Raw genomic sequence first — 18,025 nt, forward strand, 5'->3', positions numbered from 1 at the left:
CTTAACTAAAAAGAAAAAAATTTAACATAAGTGGTCGGGCTTTATTTCAAAACCCAATCACTTATGTTAAAAAGGACACTGCCAACACAACTATTTTGGTTATATATAATATAGAGTGTTTTGACACATGTATATAGAAATACAATGGTTGTTGGTAAGTTTCACTTCAACTATTTTTATAGTTTAGCCAATTATATTTTTCTTTGTTTCTTATAATTGTTGATATGAATAAAATTAAGAAAGTACCCCAATTTTAGTGTTTGTTTTCGACCCCAAAATGCCAACTCTAACTACATCAACTAGGATAAAATCACCATCAATAAATCACAATAAATTGTCTTTTAATTAAAAAAAAACCAAACATTTAGGATCGTATGCAAATCAAACGTTTAGCGAACTAGTTATGAACTGTTTGACAAATTCGTTTATGTTTGTTCGTTTAATAAATGGACAAACAAGAACAAGTAGTTTCGTTCTATTAACAAATAACGAACACAAAAATAGGCCATGTTCATTCAATTGTGTTCATAAACATTCTATAATGTGCTCATTTACGTATCCTCATGTTCGTTAATGTTGTTGTTTATGTTTATCCGTTAATTTTTGTTTATCGAATTTTCCTTGCTAGTCTAGTCTTTGGATTGTTTATATATAAATCGTCCGTTAAAAAACTATAAGACTAACACAAAGTTGATAGCTGAACCAAACTGTTGACATTGACCATTGTTGGTATTGGTAAGCCAAATAAAATAATACGTGTTCGTGAACCGTTCACAAACACGTTCATTTCCTTAATAAACCTACACGGACAATAAATTTCGTTCGGTTAGGTGTTCATGAATCGTTTGCTTGTCTGATAAAATTTTAACGAACAAACATGAACAAGACCTTGTTTGGTTCGATTCGTTTACAACGCTACCACAATATCACAACAAAAATTGTCTAAACTGTTCGATGTCAAAAGCTGTCCATTAATTCCTTACATCTTTTTTAACCACACTTAATTAGTGTTGAAGCCCATAATCTTGTTTTTATTATTGACACAAAACAAATATAATGATAAACGATCACATAAATTTTATATTTAATGTGAATGAATATAGATTAAGGTTGATAATAGTGATGCATAAAATTGACATGAGATTTAATCCCTTGATAGTTTATATCTATTGCATTAATATCCATGACATCATTTTTTATCATCTTTTTAGCTCACTTGTACCATTTTATAACAATATCAGTGCATTGAATATTTGATTAGACACACTATTATAATTTGTGCGTTAGAAGACCCTATAATAGTGTGACAAACTTGCATGGTGGACACATTGTTTGTACATGCGCCAGAGGCGGATTTAGGAGGTTTGAGGGGTAGCCCCGAGTTACCCCTCAACTTTGTTGGTGAAGTACGGATATTTAATGTTTTTTGCATTATTAGGAAACCAATATGTATGCTATGTTTAGTAGTTTATAACATAATCTATAATACTGTAATCTTGAGTTTTTTTTTATTTAAGGGTTTAGAAAAGAATAGATAAGAAAATTTTTCTTTTTTTATTCTTGAGTTTTTCTTTTAAAATAAAAGAAAGAGAATGAAAAGAAATATTTAGGGCTTTTTTCCTCCAAACTTTCCAGTTAAATATGGATTGTGAATGAAAGTTTATAGCCCATTAAATTATTACTAATTTACCATATCTCAATTATCATTTCCATATTGCCATGAGAACATAATTGTAAAGTTACATTTTTTTTCCTATCTTTTCTTTCCGATCTAACTCAAGAATGTAATTAACACTTTCTTTTCTTTTCTTTTCTTTTATTTTAACTCGAGAATACTTTTTAGATATATAATTTCTTTTCCTTTCTTCCTCTATCTAATTTTATCATTTTTTTCCTTGTATTTTAAACCCGAGAATGTAGTTTGTGTCTATCAAGCATTATTATAAATCCTGGGGGCTTTACCTATGTAGTTTCGAAACCTGTTGACCACATTTTTTTACCAATAGAACAAAAAAATATTTTTTGGGTTACTCCTGAACTTCTCTTTTAGATTCGTCACTGACATGCATGGTAGCCCGTTTAGGGAACTATTTTCTTTTTTTTAGACTCATTGTTGTAAATTATAGCTAGAATGTACGTATCTATTTGAAATCCGTACAAACGCCTATTCAAAAAGTATATATATACACGACTAGTCACTAGTGTGATAATGTATCTTATTGTAAAAGAATACATAATTATTGTATCATCTATCAATCTATCATAGTGAATAATAATAACTAGTAGACTCCCGGCGCATTGCGCCGTAGTTGTGCAACGTATGCGTTTATTTTATCGTGTGTCCCGCAAAGATCGGTTGGTATTGGTTCTAGATAAAACATAACCCCAATAAACATGTTAGAGACAATACACAACATGAGTTTGAGCCGTTAAGAGATAAGATATGACCTCGGTTCCTCCCATTAGAGATATAACCTAACATGTCCATCCCGTTAAATATACAAAAGAATGTGAAAAGGTAGAGGCCTAAATCAGACATAGACAAAATCAAGATGCTAAATATATAACACATATATATTAATTAATAGCAGGGACTAAAATATGTATAACTCAAACAACAGGGACTAAAACTGTATAACTATAAACTTTACTGTAGATTGCTACAGTATTTCTTAGGTTTCCTTTTATATATAATAATAATAATAATAATAATAATAATAAGTGTGAACACACACTACACATAAGTTTGATTCGACTCATAAAAATTAAAATCATATATATCCCCATTAAAGCAGCCATGAAAGAGAACCAAGTAATTGCCTAAACTTTTCCACTAGCTTTCACCTTCATTACTTTGGAAAACACATGTTCTCCTTTCTTTGACTAGTGAACATGCACACATGCACTTTACTTTCCTTGTCTCAAGAAGGAAACTTCCAACCCCCCCCCCCCCCCTTCATCCAGTTATTATTATCCGTGTTTTTTTTTTCAAATCGACATATCATCACCTACTTTTCCTTTATTTCTATATCAGTTCATCACATACAAATGTGCACAGGCCCATTTTTGTGTTGTTTTTGCCCACAAACTAACGGTGGAAATACAAACCACTCCAATGAAGGGAAGTAGTTTGTAACATGCGTTTGCAGATTCAAACAGTGCCACGTAAACTCAATTGAAGAATGCTATAAGTAACTATACAGTAGTTACAAAAACAACCCATGAAGTTTAATTGCTGACAATTAATACTACAAAAATACCAACATTAACTTTTTGCTAGCTTATTTTCAACAAACTTACCTTAGGTCATTCGTTACGTTGTAATGTGAGATGTGAAAAAAAAAATGTATTACGTAGTGAGTTTCACATTACACACATAAGAACATTTGTTGTGGTGATATATATCGAGCTAAGTTATTGATTTTTATATTAATAAACAACTTAAAAATATAAATTAACGCTAAGATGACCAACAATCTCGTATTAACTTTTCGATTATAATCACTTATATTATACTTAATAACATTTAAACGCTAAGGTAGTAACTGTCTTAACTGATTACTTTGCTTGTAGTTGTTCTTATTCAAACGAGTGAATGACTCAAATGTATGATTAATTTACTCATAAGTTACTTGATTTATATTTTATTATCAAGTTTTAATTTATTTGCAATTCAAGAAAACATAAACAATTAAGTTAAAGAAAAAGAATATTATATATTCGTGACCGTGTTGAGATCGCGTATTACACGTATACCATAAAACAACATTAAGCAATACGCGTCAATATTTATCGAAAAAAAAATCCAATGATACAAACATAAATACTTTTATTTGTTAATATGAACAAAGATTTATAAAAAAAATTGGAAAAAAATCCAAAGATTTATTTGTCAAACGAGTTTAGCTGATAGCAGAGCCGGCTTCGAAAAGACGAAAAAAATTTTGGGCCAAAGGCGAAAAGCTTTTTGGGCCTTAAATAAAAGAAATATTTTTTTGGGGTTTAAACAATTTAATTTGAAGTGGCTACCTAGTTAGATGTCATACCTCTTTGCCACTAGACCAAACCAGTGGTTATGAAATTATGTTGAAACATTGATTATACATAATTTTTTTTTTCATAAAAATACATATAAATTTAAAAAAAAATAAATTTCGGGCCTAGCGGGGTGTCGGGCCTGTGGCCGTCAACTACCCGGCCACACCCCTAGGCCGGCCCTGGCTGATAGTGAGCTTCTCGAGCTCGAAGAGAGCCGAGCTTTTCTTAGCCCGAGCCTCAAACAAAGCTCGTTTAGCTATCGAGCCTGAGCTCGAGCCTTGTATGCAAAACTCGTTTAGGTTTTGTCGAGGCTTGTGTGTTTTCAAGTTTTACCTATTCTAGACTTCTATGTATTAATTTCACATTGTGCAGACGAGATCAAGGCGAGCTTAAGCTTGTTTAATATATCACATATAGGATTATTGAAAAAACTCACGACTTGAAGCTCGGGCCCGTGGCTCGCTCGATAAAACTAGCTAAAAAAACTTGATTTGAAACAGCCTGAGCTAAGTTGGCTCATTTTTGTAACCGAGCCAAAATAAACCATGGCTCGGCTAGGGACATAGCTCGTTCGTTGGCTCGATATTAGGCCCATTTAACTTCAAAATCGAGCTCAAGCCTAGCTGAGCCATCTCACTTATTTTCGAGCTCGAGTTCAAAACCACCCTGAATCGACTCGTGAACAATGCTAAATTTGCACGAGCTTTAGTCAAGCTTATCCTCATTTAAGATTTTTCTCAACATATATAAATTATACATGAAAACATATAAAAAAATTAATTAATAAAAAATAAACGAACCAAACCAAAGTTAAACTGGTCGTTACTTGTTTAAAGTGGCTTTAAACACAATTATTAATTTGTGAAAAGAAAGAAAAAAAAATAATAACTTTCTTTTTTGTTGTTTAATTTTTGCTTGTATCTTAAGCTTATTATTATCTTTCTGTTACCGATCCAGATCGGAAAATTGGTTTCAAACGCATTAATTTTCCGTTCAATTCACACATTTATGCGTTTAATTTATGATTTGTGTAACATTACGTGATCAATTAGGGTTCGTGATTGATAATAATAATAGTAATAATAATAATGGATCAATCTTCGGGTTCATCTGATTTTGATTATTTATTCAAGCTGTTGTTGATTGGGGATTCAGGAGTGGGTAAAAGCTCTCTGTTATTAAGTTTTACTTCTAATAACGCCATTGAAGAACTTTCACCTACTATTGGTAGGTAAACAGTAACATATTATTATTATTATTATTATTATTATTATTATTTGATATTATATAATTGAAGCTTATAAATAGTTAACATTATGGTGCAAACGAGCCAAGCCGTGAGCTTGAGCTGAGTCCGAGTCTCAAATAAGGCTTGTTTAGTTAATGAGCCCGACCTCTTATGTATTTATAAATTAAACCTTTTTTCGGATGTCTATATATTTATTTCACACTGTACAGCCGAGATTTGGCTCGTTTCATTTTATTATTATTATTATTATTATTATTATTATCTGATATTATATAATTTAAAGCTGAAATACTTAACACATCAAATTGTTATTATTATTATTATTATTATTATTTCAACTGCATTTTATTTGATATAATCGATTAATAGTTTGAAACGAGGCTAGCTTTTTTAAGCCCGGGCCTGGAATAAAGCTGGCTTAGCTAATGAGTCTGAGCTCGAGCCTTTTATAGGAAGATGTTCAGTCTTAACGAGACTTGTGTATTTTTATGTTTTACATCTTTAGGACTTATGTTAATTAATTTCACACTGCACAACCGAGCTTCAGCCGAGCTTAGGATAGCTTAAATTTTTTCTATAAATGTATAACATTAGTTAAAAATCGTATTAGTTAATAAATTGCTTTATATTTTGATATTATATGATTTGATAAAAAGCTCGAAACAAGCTGAACTTTTTCGAGCTCGACTGCTCGAGTCTCAAATAAAGCTTGTTTATTACGAGCCCGAGTCCGAGCCTTGTATGGGAAGCTCGTTTGGGTTTAATGAGCCTTATATATTTTTAAATTATAGCTCTTTTAGACTTCTATGTAGTAGTAATTTTAATTTCATACTGCATAGTCTAGCTATGGCTCGTTTAAAGTACTATACGAGCTTGAGCCGAGCTAAGGCTCGTTTAAGGGTTTTCTCAAATTATGTACAGTTAATTAAACAATTTTCAATTTCAATGGCATTTTATTTGATAGTATATAATTTGAAGCCGATAAAAACGAGCCTAGCGACTCGAATGCTCGAGATCAGCTTGACAAAATGCTCAAAACAAGCCGAGCTTTTTCGAGCTCAAGTCAAGTTTTTTGAGCTGGAATTAAGCCCGGGCCTTAAATAAAGCTTGTTTAGCTATCAAGCATGAGCCTTGTATAGGAAGCTCACTTAGGCTTGTTGGGCCTTAAAGAGTCTTGTGTATATTTGAATTTGATCTCTTTTGGATATCTATGTATCAATTTCACACTGCACAGCTAAGCTTAGGCTCGTTTAATGTTTTTTTTTTCAAAATATATAAAATTATTAGTTAAAAAAGTATACAAATTAGTTAATACATAATTAAAGATCCAAACCCGAGCATTAGAAAATGAGCTTGCAATGAACCGAGCTCGGGCTCGGCAAGTTCAGCTTGTTTACACGCCTACTTAAAATTAGGGGTGCAAACGAGTCAAGCCGTCCGAATGCTCGAGATCGGCTTGATAAAAAGCTAAGCTTTTTCGATTTTGAGACGAGCCCGAGCCTAAAATATAGCTTGTTTAGTTGTTGAGCCCGAGCCTAGAACGTAGAGTATTTTAAAGTTTACCTCTTATGGACTTCTATATGTTAATTTCACAGTGCATAGATGAGCTTTGGCTCGTTTAATGTACTACACGAGCTTGAGCCGAGCTTAGGCCCGCTTAAGGTTTTTCTGAAAAGATATAAGTTTAATTAAAAATGTGTATAAAGTAAGTAATAAATAATAAACGAACCAGTCCCAAGCCAAGTCCAAGCTTGAAAACGCGACTCACGAATCGAGCTTGAGTTTTAGAAAATGAGCTCGAAACAAATCAAGCACGAGCTCTTGTAAGTCAAAACGAGCCGACTTCGAGCCTAGTCGAGCTTGGGCTCTGCTTGGCTCAGTTCGTTAACACCCCCTGCATAACATTGAAATACTTAACATTAGGGGATAAACGAGCCGAGCCTTTCAAATGCTCAAAACCAGCCTAGCGTTTTTGAGAAGCTCTAGGTTTAAATATAGCTTATTTTGTTATTGAACCTGAACACGAGCCTTGTGTATATTTAAAGTTTACCCCTTTTGGACTTCTATGTATTAATTAACACTGTACAGCCGAGCTGAGCTGTTTAAGGCACTACACGAGCTCAAGTTGATCTTAGGCTCGTTTAAAGTTTTTCTCAAAATATATAGAATTAATTAAAAACGAATGAAATTAATTAATAAAAAATAAACAAGCCGAGTCCGAGCTTGAAAAATCAACTCATGACACGAGTTCGAACTTTCGAAAATGAGTTCAAAACGAACCGAGCTTGAGCTCTTGTATGTCAAAACGAGTCGAGCTCGGGCTCGGTAACGCCCTTACTAGTTAACATTTAAGTTTAATCACTATTCACCATTATTACAGGTGTGGATTTTAAGGTGAAATATGTCACAATTAATGGAAAAAAGTTGAAGCTTGCTATTTGGGACACTGGTAACTATTTTCATTTTCTAATTATCTTTTTTTTATTTAATTAAAAGCCATTTAAATATATTATATTATCTAGTAAAACTTATGTGACAAATATTATTTTGTAGCTGGACAAGAAAGATTCAGAACTTTAACTAGTTCATACTACAGAGGAGCTCAAGGAGTTATAATGGGTACATGAATCCATTTAAGTTATAAAAATCGTATCTTTTAGTTAAATAATATTCACTAACTGCCTCATGTGGTAAATTTAAACAGTTTATGACGTAACACGAAGAGAAACGTTCACTAATTTATCAGACGTATGGGCGAAAGAAATTGATATGCACTCGACAAATCAAGATTGTATCAAGATGCTTGTTGGCAATAAAGTCGATAAGGTAAATATAATAAAAACAGGGATCGATTATATATTTGTTAACTTTAACGTGTAGGGTCAAGTTATTCTACAAAGGGAGATTAGAATGATTTGTGGCCACACAAAAACCTCTAAAAAAATAATAATAAATTAATTAACAAATCATAACTCAAAATATAAATAAAAAAACAAAAAAAAAAGTTGAAAAAACTAAAATGTTTTCCTTGTCATCCTCGTCCAAAAAAAAAGACATAATGTTAAGGCTAAATGATCATCGTGTCTATTTATTTATCATTGTGTTTTTGTTTGTTTTCGTCATTGATTGTCTTTTTTCTTTGATATTGCGTTATATTACTCAACATTGACATTGTGTTATATTTTCGATCTATTGTGTCTTTTTTTAATTTATCATTTTGTTTTTTGCTTATTTTCGTCACTGTGTGTTTTTTTTAAACGAGAAAGACGTGGGAAATGTTTTAGTTTTTTTTTACTTTTTTCGTTTTCTATTTATATTTTGAGTTATGATTTTTTTAATTATTTTTCTTGAATTTTTTTTAAGGTCTTTTTTAGGCCAAAAATCATTCTCACACGTGTCATTTTTGTCTCCCTTTGTATTTTAACTTTCGTGTAATATTAATTATGCAGGAAAACGAAAGGGTTGTCACGAAGAAGGAAGGAATCGAGTTTGCAAGGGAATACGGATGTCTGTTTATCGAATGTAGCGCGAAAACTCGGGTTAATGTGGAGCAGTGTTTTGAAGAACTTGTTTTAAAGGTATATGTTTAATGGATTATAGTTTTTTGGTATATTGGTTTTTAATAATCCCAATTATCAACATTTGGTCGTTGCCGGTCCCAACTAACGAAATGCTTGGTGACGGTCCCACCTTTTATCATTTTTTTCTACCAATGAACCCTAACTAACGAAATCCTAATGTCGTTAGTTTTTGATGATGTGGTATGCTTGCGTGTCACAAACTTGCTTATGTGGAATATGTGTGGCGTGCTTATGTGGCAGATTGCACCACCGCCACCACCAAGGCTGCCACTGTCACCACCGCAAGACCGCCACTGCCATGATGGCAACCACCACCATTGCAACATCTTACCACCACCTGCTACCACGACCAAAATATGCAAGTGTATATCTGTCTGTCTCTTTTGGTCGTTGTGGTGGCAGGTGGTGGTGCAATGCTGCGGTGGTGGTGGTGGCAGCGGTGTAATGATTGCCATATAAGCACGCCATGTATATGCCACATAAGCGAGTTTTGACAGACTGGCACGCCACGTCATAAAAAACTAACGGCGTTAGGATTTCGTTGGTAGAAAAAAAGATAAAAGATAGGACCATTTCGTTAGTTGGGACTGGTAACGACCAAAATGTGACCGTTGGGTATATTTAAAACCAATATACCCAACTTCTTAGTAACAGTTTTGTTAAGATAATATTTTGTAAATGTTAATATGCAGACTTTGGATACACCTAGTCTTACTGATGAAGGATCAACTGCTGTTAAAAGAAACATATTTAGACAGAAGCCAGTTGCAGATGCATCAACCAGTGCCTGTTGCTAAAGGTGATATGTTTTTATATAATATTTATTGTTTGGTCATTTATATATTTTTAATCTTCAAAATTGTCTACACATTGTTCATAAAGAAAGCTGTAAATTTCATCTTAAATGCATTGCTTCTTTTGTTATTAATATTTGTTAATCTTATATTGAGCTCTTATATAGTTTAGGGGTGTTCGTTGATTAAACCGAAACTACAATTTTGTAGGTTAATCGAACATATCATTTGGGCGTTTTCTTTAGCCTAAAAGTTAACTATAAACCGGTTTTTTGTTTCGGTTTTGGTTATTTGGTTGACAACCAGTATACTATTTTCACTTAAAGACTAAAGTTGTAATACTTTAGGCAAATCTTACTATCGATTGTAGATAAAAGGTATATTGGTTTTTAGTAGTCCAAATTATCGCATTTTGGTCGTTATCGGTCCCAACTAACGAACTGGCTGTTGACGGTCCCAACTTTTAATGTATACGTTCCCAATGGTCTGCGACTAATAGAATCCCAACGTCGTTAGTTGCCGGAAAACTCACTTTTTTTTTCCGGAAAACTCAACACTTTGTCCCAAACGTCTTTGTAACTTTGTGTCGCACCTTTAAGAACTTTTTTCTAGTAAAAGCCCCAATTATTGAGGTCGCCGGAACCCTAGAACCATCGTCAGAAACAGTTGGTGGTGCTCAAGTGGTGGTGTTTGGTTGGTGGTGAGTCAATTGGTGGTGGTGGCGGTGTTCGGGTGGTGTTTTCTGGAAAAAAATGTGACTTTTGCGAGCAAAAACGTTTTTCCGACGATCTGCAACTAATGGTATTAGGATTCCGTTAGTCGCGGACTGTTGGGAACATATGCAGTAAAAGTTGGGACCGCCAGCAGCCTATTTGTTAGTTGGGACCGATAACGACCAAAAGGAGATAGTTGAGACTGATAAAAACCAATATACCTAGACAAAATAGATGTTCGGTTCATGTGGAATGCATTACCTCAAATACCATCAACACGTTTTGGATGCAACGAGTGTAATATAGTAACTAGTAAGCAAAACGAATAGTATTGATTGGTTTCTCAAGATTGTTTTTGTTATACTAAATCCTGTTTATTACATTAATTATATATTTGTATAAAAACAAGCTAGGACATTGTATGCATTAAAATTATACTACATATGAATTAAAGTATACAAACCGTTTAATTTGTTTCCGTTTGCCTATAATCTTTCTAGTTGTCTCGTTTGAGATAAATAACGAACTGAACCAAACAGGCCCGCTCATAGTTCATTCATGACAAATGGGTCGAAACGGATCATTTTTTAGTTTAAAAACATAATAAAAAAAGTTATTCATGGCCATGTTAAAATAATAATGTGCTAAAATTATATAGAAACTGTATTTTGTTATAATGTGTTTTAATAATACTTTGATTATATGAGTGAGGCCAACCCATGAAACAAAGTGTCACTTCTTGAATGGTCCGGTTCGCAACATGTTTAATAACCGTACTTATATTCAACAAACAGATATACTGTTTACTAGTCAGACTGAACTCAAGAACTGAATAACGTCTTAGTTAATTTAAATATATTTATATAATATTATTAAATAAAAAAATTTACTATAGTTATGTCGTCATTTTACTTATATTTAAAAGATAGAAGAACTACATTGGTTTCTTGAAGAAATCAAAGCATGAAAATATTAAAAATTAAAAAATTAAAAAATAAGAAAGACAAGCTATTTACTTTACATATACTCATCTTCTGTATCTAATAAAAATAATAATAAAGAACACAGATCAGCTTTGTAGGCCACCTAAAAGTTAGTTTTCTCGCGTCTCTCTTAACTAAACATTCGATGCCATGTGTCGACTTCATCAGAAGTCTAGATTTTGATTTCTCATCTTTCTCCTATTAAATAATACTCCATGGTTTTCTTTAACTTGGTAAATAATATTCTTGCACCATAACTCATTCTTTAAACTTTAATAAAAATATGATTGAGAAATATAAGATATGTTATTTAAAATATATATTTTATAAACATTTACAAGAAATATGATTACACATTTCTTTCGAACCGAGCATTGAAACGGAATACCAAACTTTTTATTAGTGTTTGCGACTTGTAACTTTCAGACTCGTAACTTTCAAAGAAGTTAAAGTTTGTCTGTACCAGGCCCATACAGTTAAACCCTTCGAATGCCTGGGTCCTAATCTGACCGATCGGTCCGATCTAACCCTGAAAACACTGGTCTTGTGGTCCATAACCTACAAGTACAACCAAACACAAACCCACCTTTTGCAAAAGCAAGTAATGGGCATATTTTCAAAAAGTAGTTGCAAACTCACAAGACATCATTAGCACCACACATCAACCGTTATAATACTGTTTTTTTCCCGCGAAAAAGCTTTCACAAATTATTAAAAAAAAACTAATAATAATAAAAATAATAATAATACACTCTTTAACTTTCCATCTTTCTTTATTCATTCCTCTATGAATCATGATCTCTCACTCTCTCTTTCTTTCTTAACTTTTCACACATTCTATTCTGTGCATTCTGATCCTGGAATTCGGGATCGGGTTTTTCGGGTGTTAGTTTGTGTAGTGTGTGGATATTATTATTATTATCAAGATTATTGTGATGGTGAAAGAAACTGAGTATTATGATATTCTTGGTGTTAGTCCACATGTATCCGATGACGAAATCCGGAAAGCTTACTATCTCAAGGTATGTTTTTAGTATCAAAATCCTAAATCTTGTTTTCAGTATGATCGATTTTGCTAATCCAAAAGGGGTTGCAGCGCAGCTTGTTGTCTGTTTTAAAAACCTGTCACTTTACTGTAATCGTTTAAAATTATTCAGTTAAATGTTTCGAGTGATTTAAATCATTAAATGATTAAATCCCATCATTTTATTTCAGTTTTTGATTATTTGAAGTTAGTATGATGTTGAAATTTGAACACACTTTTGTGTCATTTTTGACCCGTATATTTTGACCCGCTTTGTGAAACAGGCGCGACAAGTTCATCCTGATAAAAATCCAAATGATCCGCAAGCGGCTGAGAGATTTCAGGCAAGTGTTTCGAGTGATGTTTATATATATTTTTTTAATGGATTTAACTACTGTGGTTTGTTTAATATAATTACGGTTATCGTTTATAAGTAGGTGCTTGGTGAAGCTTATCAAGTTTTAAGTGATCCACTGAAGAGAGATGCATATGATAGGAATGGAAAGGGATCCATATCAAAGTAAGTATGGGCTTTATATTAAATAATAATAAAAAAATAGCCCGTTTAATAAAACGGTCGAGTTTGGGTCGACCCGTTTAGTTAAACGGGTAGTTCACAATTTGGCTAACATTTTCATGGGTTCGTTACTTCATTTTAACAGGTCGGCCCAATAACCCGTTTGTGACCCGTTTAAGCATCTCTTTACAACTCACCAACCTGATTAACACGTTTGCAGCTTGATTATTATTTTCCAAATTAACCAACTCGTTTGATATGTTTTAGATAAATGGGTTACACGGGTTGCGTTCGGGTTGGCCTGTTTAATTAAACGAGTATTTGTGCGTTTAAATGGGTCGACCCACTAACCCGTTTAACCCATTTTATACAACCCGATTAATATTTTCACAATTTGATTATTATTCGTCAACCTGCCAACTCGTTTGACACATGTAGATAAATGAGTTAAATGGGCCGTGTTCGGTTACAGTCTAGGGGTGTGTAAGAAACCGAAAAAAACCGATCCGAAACCGAAAAACTGAAAAAACCGAACCGAAACAAAAACCGGCGATTTGGTTTTATGTTTTGTAAAAACCAAACCGAACCGAATTCCTAATATTTTGTTTTTTTATATTTTATGTTAAGTACTTTATAAGAATTTAATAAATATGTAACTCAAATATTTTTGGTCAAATGTATAATAGTCTATTATTTTACAATTAACAAAATTGTTTATACCTAAATTCATTATTTGTTGCCGAACTTTTTTTCCGGCCTAAAAATTTCAAGCTAAAATGGCAAAGACCGAAAAAACCAAAACCGAACCGAAACCAAAATTAAAACCAAAAAACCGAAATCGAGCTGTTTCAAAAAATCCAAAAACCGAAGTTTTGGTTTTCGGTTTGGTTTTAGCTGAAAATATGGGTCTTGTTCTGGTTGAACAATAACTCGACCGATTAACACCCCTAGTTATATGTCACAAACATCATATGCATAAAACATATATTAATATTCTTACATTATCCATCATTTCGCAGGGAAACAATGCTGGATTCGACTGCGGTTTTCGCTTTTCTTTTTGGAAGTGAGTTATTTGAAGACTACATAGGTCACTTAGCAGTTGCAACAATGGCTTCTGCAGAGTTAGTTGGTGAAAATGATACCCCTGAAATATTACATGAAAAACTCAAGGCAAGTAATAATAATATGTTATGAATTTGAATGATGATTTTTTTATTTAACTATTTTTTTAAAATATTTTAAATTGTAGACTATACAAAGAGAAAGAGAAGAAAAATTGGCTAGAATGTTAAAAAACTTTGTTCAACAATATGTTCGAGGCGATAAAGAAGGGTTTTTGCACCGAGCCGAATCAGAGGCAGAACGACTTTCGCATGCAGGTTGTGGATGCCTCCATTTAGGCCTGTTCGTGAACAAGTTCGTTTATATTTGTTTATTTAATAAGCAAACAAACATGAACACAAAAATTTTGTTCGTTTAATTAAACGAATGAACATGAACACATGTTTCGTTTGTTCGTGAACGTTCGTTTATTTATGTTTGTTAATGCTCGTTTTTTTACATGTTAACAGAAAATAATTAAATATTATCTAGATGACTCATTAACTTAATGGTTTTATATATTCATTTAAGTGTTTTCATTTATGTTTTTCTTTGTTTTCATTTACATTAATTCATATATGTTCGTTTATGTTCGTGAACTGTTCGTTTAGAGTTAAAACAATCAAACATAAACGAACAAGAACATGTTCATTTTTTAAATAAACGAACATGAACACAAAATATGTGTTCGATTAAGTGTTCGTGTTCATTCGGTTCGTTTACAGGCCTACCTCCATTGTTGTTATTATTATTATTATTATTATTATTATTGTTATTATGACCCCTTTTAAACTACTATTGTAACAGCTTTTGGAGCAAATATCTTGCATACTATCGGATACATGTACGAAAGACAAGCTGCACAAGAGCTCGGAAAGAAAGCAGTTTACCTTGGGGTACCATTTATGGCCGAGTGGGTTTGGAATAAAGGGCATTTTTGGAAATCACAAATTACTGCAGCAAAGGGTAACTAGAATAAATATATAAAAAACTCAAATAAAATAAAAAGTTAACCAACAAATTTTTAGTTTCTAAATTTTTAAAAAAATAATTATTACTATTATTATTATTGTTATTATTATTATTATTATTATTATTGGGTTATATGTATAAGAGTAAACTGCGGTTTTCGTCCCTATGGGTTTATCTAAATTTATGGTTTTAGTCCAATAGTTTCAATTTTGCGATTTTTGTCCCTATCACTTGCAATTAAACCCGAATTCATTAACCCCGTTAAGTCTGGTCGTTAAACCTATTAGCGTGCCCCTCACGTGAGGGACATTTTTGTCTTTTTTCTCCCCAAATAAACCCCATTTGCAAATTGCAAGCCCCCCTCACATGAGGGGATGGGGTGTATTTGGGGGAAAAAAGGACAAAATTGCCCATCACATGAAGGGCATGCTGATGGGTTTAACAACCAGACTTAACATGGTTAATGAATTCGGGTTTAATTGCAGGTGAAATGAAACCACATGGACAGAAATCGCAAATTTGAAACTATTAGACTAAAACCGCAGACTTGGACAAAAACCGCAGTTTCCGCCCTCATCTACAAGTAGATGCGTGTTTTTATATGTAGTGATTGATGTCAGTTCAAAAAAACATCTGAAATAAAAAAGTTGGGACCGTATTTTTCGCATTATAATATGTCTAAAATTCTTTTTGGAACTTAGGGTGTTATATAGTTATAGAAAGTTTGAACAAAGTTGGTTATATATTTATAAATTATAAATACTAACCAAAAAAAATGGTTAGTAAGTACATATGTTGATTATCAAGTTACTATACTAACTTATTTTGGTGAGAAATGGTTCTAGGGGCTTTTCAGTTGCTGCAACTTCAAGAAGAAGCGAGCCGCCAGTTTAAGAAAGACGGAAGCGGGCCCATAAACGACGTTGAATCACATCTAAAATCGAGCAAGGATACACTCATGAGCTCACTCTGGAAACTTAATGTTGTTGACATTGAAGTTACACTTTTGCATGTTTGTCAAATGGTAAGTGAAAGTATATAATGTTTTTTGCTGTTAAGGTAAGATCATTGAAGATTTGAGTTTTGTTTTGTTTTGTTTTGTTTTTGGTAGGTTCTTCATGATAATAATGTGAAGAAGGAAGAACTTAAAGCTCGTGCGGTTGCTCTAAAACTGTTAGGAAAAATATTTCAGGTGGGATTGAGTTTTGATGTTGTAATAAACAGGTCTGTAAACGAACCAAGCGAGCATGAACAAGGGCATGTTCGTGTTTGTTCATTTAACTTTAAATGAACATGAACACTTAATCGAACACGTATTTTGTGTTCGTGTTCGTTTATTAAAAAAGGAACATGTTCATGTTCGTTTGTCTAAAATATGAACGAGCAGTTCACGAACATAACTGAACAAAGATAAACAAACACAAATGAACATATATGAACAAATGTAAATGAACACAAACAGACATAAATGAACACAAATGAACAAATATAATACTATTAAGTAGATAACTCTTCTAGATAATGTTTAATTATTTGCTATTAATATGTAAACGAACATAAATGAACATAAATAAAACACGAAACATGTATTCATGTCCGTTCGTTTAATTAAACGAACACAAACTTTTTGTTCAAGTTCGTTCGTTTATTAAATAAACGAACTTCCCACCAAACAGTTCACGAGCAGTTCACTGAACGTTCGGTTTGTTTACAGGTCTAGTAATAAATATGTTTTTACAACTTTGATTTGATGGTGATGTTTATTGGTTTTAGAGAGAAAAACAATCTCAAAGTGTTGGAACATCAAAGAAGAAAGTTGCTTCCGATATTCACGACGATACAAGCAGTGACGATAGTAGTGACGATGATGAAGATTCACCAAGAACACTCAGTTATCGAGCCCCGTTTATCACACAGGTTTGCTCTTTTCATAATCTTTAAAAGTTGAACATAATCATATCTAATGGCTTGCAGCGCAGCTTCTTGTCTGCTTACCTTCTGTCTTTCTTGATGTAAACATTATATTTTATAAAGTATATGGTTTATGTTAAAAGTTATACTTGCATAGTATTGGATACTTATGATTGCATGTATATAACAGGGAATTGGTAGGTTATTTAGATGCTTGTGTAACCCGTCGTATGATGTGGATGATGACGATGATGACGAGATTGTTTACAAGAGCAGCAAGTGAATGAAATTAAGGTGTTGCAAATATCCGGGATGTAGAGGCGAATTCGGTTGATGTGAATGAATATTGTGTGTTAATTTTTGTGGAATGTTACTTATACAAAACAGTTATATATAAATGAACATATGAAGTTGTTGATTTATACTTTTTTGTTAACATAGTGATCTTGTGATACATAAATACAGATATATTGATTTCGTTTAATACGGTTTAAAGATACACATAAATACAGATATATTGTTTTATTTGTGATACATACAATGGTTATTTAACCACATTATATCGGACCAGCACTATGTACAAGTGTTTATACGATTCTCACACCTCTGCTTAAATTTAACATCCAGTCTAACGATATTATGTATTGTTTTATGCGAATAGATGTGTTATTTAATTAGTAGACTAGTTAAATCCCATATAACACTTACATATTAGTTTAGCAGTGGTAGTTTGTCCATGTATTGTTTTAAATTTTTTAACACAATTAGATATTATGTAACATAAGAGTATTTATAAAAATAAAATTTTAAAAAATTAGTTGGAATAAAAAAACATAATTTTAAATAACATTATGTTAATATTAAGTTGTTTTAAAGGTAATAATGTAAGTTGTTAAAAAGAATAAACATTTTAATGAACATTAGCCAACTATTTACTTTTAACTGTCAAATACAAATAGAGCAAGAAACCAGAAGATAATAATACAAAGTGTAAACTGCGGTTTTCGTTTATGTGGTTTGTTCAAATCTACGAGTTTCGTCCAATAGTTTCAAATTTGCTATTTTCGTCTATGTGGTTTCATTTCACTTGCAATTAAACCCGAATTCATTAACCTCGTTAAGTCTAGTCGTTAAACTCA

General features: G+C 32.5%; 2 protein-coding genes and 1 long non-coding RNA gene across 4 annotated transcripts; all 3 read left to right on the forward strand.

Moving 5' to 3' along the window:
- The first annotated feature begins 5,108 nt into the window (after positions 1-5,108).
- LOC143566826 (ras-related protein RABC1) lies at positions 5,109-9,665 on the forward strand. Of its 2 annotated transcripts, none has more exons than XM_077053414.1 (6): positions 5,109-5,265; positions 7,668-7,736; positions 7,841-7,906; positions 7,992-8,113; positions 8,737-8,865; positions 9,561-9,665. In XM_077053414.1, the coding sequence occupies exons 1-6, from the start codon at positions 5,127-5,129 to the stop codon at positions 9,663-9,665; spliced, it is 630 nt and encodes a 209-aa protein (XP_076909529.1). In that variant the 5' UTR covers positions 5,109-5,126. The 2 variants fall into 2 exon arrangements, with proteins under 2 accessions (XP_076909529.1, XP_076909528.1); XM_077053413.1 differs by having other exon boundaries at positions 9,578-9,654.
- A 2,558-nt stretch (positions 9,666-12,223) lies between these two features.
- LOC143566828 (uncharacterized) lies at positions 12,224-14,144 on the forward strand. Its single transcript, XR_013141298.1, has 3 exons — positions 12,224-12,380; positions 12,667-12,902; positions 13,919-14,144. It is a non-coding gene; the product is annotated as an uncharacterized LOC143566828 (long non-coding RNA).
- Positions 14,145-14,157: 13 nt separating this feature from the next.
- On the forward strand, positions 14,158-17,396 carry LOC143566843 (chaperone protein dnaJ 10-like; the record flags this gene model as incomplete). The annotated part of the gene is made up of 6 exons (XM_077053427.1): positions 14,158-14,281; positions 14,811-14,969; positions 15,821-15,999; positions 16,087-16,167; positions 16,749-16,892; positions 17,077-17,396. Coding segments are annotated over 6 exons (780 nt in total), but the record flags the coding sequence as incomplete, so codon positions are not given.
- Between the last annotated feature and the right edge of the window lie 629 nt (positions 17,397-18,025).

The sequence above is a fragment of the Bidens hawaiensis genome, unplaced genomic scaffold (genome assembly GCF_021521415.1).
Source record: "Bidens hawaiensis isolate Kalapana, Puna unplaced genomic scaffold, B.hawaiensis_p1.1 tig00023054_1, whole genome shotgun sequence".
NCBI classification, from domain to species: Eukaryota; Viridiplantae; Streptophyta; class Magnoliopsida; order Asterales; family Asteraceae; genus Bidens; species Bidens hawaiensis.

Coding starts and splice junctions, on each gene's coding strand:
- LOC143566826 (XM_077053414.1), top strand. CDS start 5,127: ATGGATCAATCTTCGGGTTCATCTGATTTTGATTATTTATTCAAGCTG. Junction 8,114..8,736: donor TTGGCAATAAAGTCGATAAG/GTAAATATAATA, acceptor TTAATTATGCAG/GAAAACGAAAGGGTTGTCAC. Junction 8,866..9,560: donor TTGAAGAACTTGTTTTAAAG/GTATATGTTTAA, acceptor GTTAATATGCAG/ACTTTGGATACACCTAGTCT.